General features: G+C 29.7%; 1 protein-coding gene across 2 annotated transcripts in view; it reads right to left on the minus strand.

Moving 5' to 3' along the window:
- Positions 1 to 5131, minus strand: part of LOC108691818 (neurofilament heavy polypeptide-like) — a 7545-nt gene that overhangs the window by 1314 nt on the left and 1100 nt on the right. For both annotated transcript variants that reach the window (XM_018199852.1, XM_018199773.1), the window contains exons 2-6: positions 4068 to 4316; positions 3706 to 3841; positions 1652 to 3611; positions 1509 to 1567; positions 1334 to 1402 (exon numbers count right to left, since the gene is read on the minus strand). In XM_018199852.1, coding sequence (XP_018055341.1) covers positions 1334 to 1402; positions 1509 to 1567; positions 1652 to 3611; positions 3706 to 3841; positions 4068 to 4316 — 2473 coding nt within the window. The remainder of the gene's footprint in view (positions 1 to 1333; positions 1403 to 1508; positions 1568 to 1651; positions 3612 to 3705; positions 3842 to 4067; positions 4317 to 5131) is intronic.

Here is a 5131-nt window from a genome sequence, read left to right on the forward strand (position 1 = left end):
TATATACAGAATAATTAGAGAAATTATATTATATAAAAAAATACTATATTATACGTAAAAAAACTATATAATTCTATTTAAAAAAAATAAAGGTCATCTTGAAATCTTGGAAGACATATCCATCTCGAGAGGATCTGTGATCATCAAAAAAATCCATTTTTAAATAAAGTATAATAGATGATCATAATATTATTAGAGCCGTAGTTTGTAATTTTCGAGATTGTGTAGAAATAAAATCAATATATTAACTTTTGTACATACAATAATTTTTAATGAATATGCACTAAAAGGGTAATCTTATAATCATGAATCGTATAATTATAAATCATAAAGTAAAAATGATAATAAAATTAATATTTGATAACGCCATCTTTTACAATTACCGTGTCAATTAATTTGGGCATACTTTCTATATATTTTAAGCAGTTTATTTCCTAACATTAATCAAATACACGATTAATTAATGTTCATTGATGATACATTCTTCAGAAATTTTATTTTTTGTCAATTCTCAAAGGTTTTCAATGGGGCTGATTAAATGGCGTTAATAAGAGATAATGGCAATAAATGAAAGACAGTATTATCTACAGTGGTGCCAAGGGCATATTAGATTTGTAGATATATTTTAGATTTGTAAATATCAATATTTCATAAAAAAAATAATAACACGGTATCGCTATATAATATTTTAATCTAAAAATTGATTGCTTTAACGTAAAATAGTTAATTTAGCAAATGGTTCTAATAATTTAATCATCCACTGTAAGGTCCATTTAAAACATTCTTTGACATAATGAATAGTTTAGAAAATAATTATATCCGAAGTTTTAAAAGGAACATCCCATATATGTATATGAGTTTACAATCAAACAAATGTTTATTAATGCAATTCACTACACTATTTACTTTGTTCTGAGTTGTATCCATTAATAATAATAAGCATTATGTTTATGTTTTATGTTTTTGCAATAATAAACAGTTGTTTGAGTTTTATCTAATAATAACAAGTTTGCGGATATATATCGAATTTTTTTTATATTTGGCATATGAAGAGCTTACTCCCCAAGTTTATACTTTTATTTTAAGTATGCGCGCGCGCGCGCGTGTGTGTGTGTGTGTGTGTATTATATGTTCTATATTATACATATATGGACATTTTTTTTACACGCACACGCACGCGCAGAAAACTAATAGAATAATAAAGAAAAATAATAGAACTAATACATAATTATTTCAATAAAAAAATATTTCAAATAATTAATAGTAATATTGTAAGTAAAAATTTATAAATACTATTAATATTTCATATATTTAAAAAAAATATTGTAATTACCTTCAGAATCATGTAATTCAGCTAATGATCTATGTAGTACAGTAACTCGTCTAACTTCCTTTTGATTAGCTACAAAAAAAAACATTCATTATTAAAAACAATTTGAATATGAAAAAGAAAGAAAGATTAACTAAAATTAATGCTAAGTATATAGATGTATTTAATTAATACTTACATTTCTCATCAGTATTAATGACATGCCTCTGATTGGCTTTTGCATTATTTTTCACAGCTCTACAAAGAAACGTAAAACAAAATAAGTGACACTTATAAAAGAAAATAAGAATATATAATATCGTGTACAATATTATTCCTTACTCATTAACAACGCCTTTAAAAGCTGACTGCACCAATCTAGCGGATTGAATCGGTACTGTTCTATTCAATCTTTCTGCACGTCTTCTGCTAAGTTCTGCTCGTAAATCTCCTTCCTCATCTATGGTTATATCTTCAAATATAGCGTCCACATCTTCAACGATTATATCTTTACGTTTCTTACACTTCTTATCCTTTCCAATACGTTCGGAAAGTGGTAGTTCATTCTTCAATTTTCCCACTTGATATAACTCCTTATCGCGCTTCTTCTTTTTCTTAGATTTTTCTTTTTCTACTTTTTGTGGTTCTGCCTCTATGTTTATAGTACTTGTAAAAGCACTTGGCGATGTATTTTCCATTGCTTCTTCACATTCTTCAAACTCATAATCTACTTCCAAACATAAATCCACCTCTTGAACATCATATTCCTCCACAGTTTTATTTGTTTTTCTAGCATTACTCAATTGAATTTCAGCTCCTTCTGAATGTCCTACTTTCGTATTTGTGGTGTGTTTTTTAGATAATTTAATCCTTTTATTAGCATTTACAGGATCGATAGGCCGCATAGACTCAAATTTCTTTTTCCTTGCTTCTAGTACAGGATCACTAATTACATCAACAGATTCCTTTGCTATTTCCATCATTATTGTTGGTCTTTCAAATACTTCATCTTTCTGCTTTGCTTTCGTTCTGGACATTTCTGTACTTTTAAAAATTGGAGACGATTCTCTCACATATCCGTCTCGATTATCTGGAGTGATGGAATGTGGACCGTGCTTTCTAGGTAATTCTTTAGGTGACCACTTCGGGGATCGCTTGCGTCGTGGTGAAAGACGAGGTGAATGTCTTGGAGATGACCACGGTGACCTGCGTGGCGAAAGTCGCGGTGATCTCAAACGAGATGGTGTTCTATGCGGCGATGCTTTTGGCGATCGCAAGCGAGACGATCCTCTTCGAGGAGAAGATAAAGGAGATCTAGACCTGGACCGTAATCGACGTGGTGACATTCTTCTTAATGGCGATAATCTAGGTGATTTGGATCTAGGAGATCTAATCGGTGAATACCTTGGCGAACTTGATCTTGACAATCGTGGCGTTCTAGAACGTGATATTTTAGGGGAACGCGGCCTTGGTGACTTTGATCGTCTCGGTGATCTGTGTGGCCGAGGCGATCTAGAGCGTGACGAAAGTTTAGGTGATCTGCCTCTTGGCGATAATTTTCTAAGCGGAGATTTTTTTGTAATTGTTCTGTTTGGAGATCTGCGTGGTGAAAGTCTAGGTGATCTAGATCTAGGGGAATACCGTGATAATGGAGGCGATCTATATCTCGTCAATACTTCTCTCGGAGACCTTTTCAGTTGTCTGATTGGAGATCTTCTAGGAGATCTTCTCGGTGATTTCTTTCGTGATCGTGACCTTGGAGATAACGACCTGCGCTTTTGAATAACTCGATTCATTACGTGTGGAGAGACTGATCTTCTATCATTTTTCGTAATTGTGGTTAAAGATGGAGTAATAACATTATTTCTTTCCTTCTTACCATAGCTATCGTCTGATTTTGTCTTCTGATCTAAATTTTTGCTTCCTTCATCATTTTTCACTGTGTTTTTAGTTTCACAATCTTTATGCAATTTTTTCTCTCCTTTTTCAGATACCTTATTTTCATCATTCATTTCCCTTTCCATCTCGTCCATTAAGCGTTCTAAACTGTCTTCTTCTTCAAGATCAGCCATTAAAAGTACATCATCATCATCATCAATACCATCTTCTTCCTGCTCATCACCATTCTTCTGCAGATTCTCTGTAATTTCCTCCTGATTTTCCACTTCTACTGAAAATTCAACAGATTCCTCTTTCGATACAATTTCTGTCTTTATAGAAGTCGCAATATTTTTCTGCTCTTTTATATCTTCTTCTTCAGAAGCACTTCCACTATCTTTAAAACGATGGAATTTTGATATTTCTAAAACACATACAATTACATAATTATTTTATTCTAAAAAAATACATTATTATTAATATACTTAATATTATTCATTCTAAAAATATAAGCTTACCTTGAGGACATGATTCTACACAAGACTCAGTCTTTTCTAGGGGACAAGCTAATTGGACTTGTTGAAATGGAGAAGGTTCATCTACAGGAACTATCGCTATCAAGTTCGGATTACGATGGCTCTGATAATACACATTCTGCAAATATAAAACATAAATGTACAAGATATTGAAACTGAAGACATTGAATCAGAAAAAAAAGACTTAAAAATTATCATATAAATTTTGAACACATTTTGAAAGCTTTTTAAAAAAGTTATTCAAATATATTTAAATGCATCATAAAATATGATAGTGTTTAATATTTAAAATAAAATTACTGTTACAATTAATAAATTAAAAAATATATAAATTGAAAGCTTACGCCATTTTGCCTTTGTTGCATCCTGTTATGGTAGTAATTTTTTTTCATAGACCGTTGATTTTTATATGGAAAACGGGATGATTGTGTTATTTGTGGTAATACTTTCTGCACCTGTGATAGCGCTAATCTTTTATGCATGACATTTTTTGTTCGTAGTGACTTAAGCGCTGCTAATCTTAGTGCTTCCACATCTTCATCATCATCATCATCCTCGACTTTGATTTTTGATTGTTGAGGAATTACAACCATCTGGTAAAATAATAGATGAAACTTGATATGAGATAATTGACATAAGATCTATTCTTTGTCGCACTCAATTAAAATTTTCTGTAGAACTTTCTAATTTGATGTCATAAATTGACACAATAGTTGAACATTTTTGTTATTCATTGAATGTAAAGAAAGATAGAATGATGTGCCGATTTATGTTACCAAATGGAAAGTATTCTATCTCGCTTTCGCTAAATTTTAGATATATAGGATGTATTTAAGTATATTAACAGATTTTAAAGGAAGATTCCTCACACAAATTCATGACAAAAATTTCATATAACTATATATTCAAAACAGTTTAATTTCAAAGATATAAGACATCAAAGTTAAAAAAAATTTCATTTTTACAAAATTTCGAAAACTATTTATTACAATGAAACTTTGTATATGTTGAAGGACATAAAATCTCATTTATTGGTACTATCTCACACATATCTTTTGGAATTATTTTTTTGTTCAATCAAGAATGGTCAAAAATAAGCTAGACTTTCTTTTAATAAAGAACTAAGCTGTTTCAGATATAGTCATATAAAGTTTTCTTGAATTTATATAAGAAGACTCACATAAATCTTAAAATCTTTTAGCTTATATTTAATAATAATAGGGTTGAGTAAGTTAATGTTTTTTTTTTAATTAAATTAAGTTAAAGTCAATGGCTTATAAAATTAATTAGTTAAACTAAAAGAATAAATAAAAAACTAATACAGTTAAATTAAGATTGAATTAACTCAAGTTAAACAAAAAATTAATTTTGAAAAATATTTTTATTAATATAATTATATTTTATTAAA

This window comes from Atta colombica, unplaced genomic scaffold (assembly GCF_001594045.1).
Source record: "Atta colombica isolate Treedump-2 unplaced genomic scaffold, Acol1.0 scaffold1, whole genome shotgun sequence".
Taxonomy (NCBI): Eukaryota; Metazoa; Arthropoda; class Insecta; order Hymenoptera; family Formicidae; genus Atta; species Atta colombica.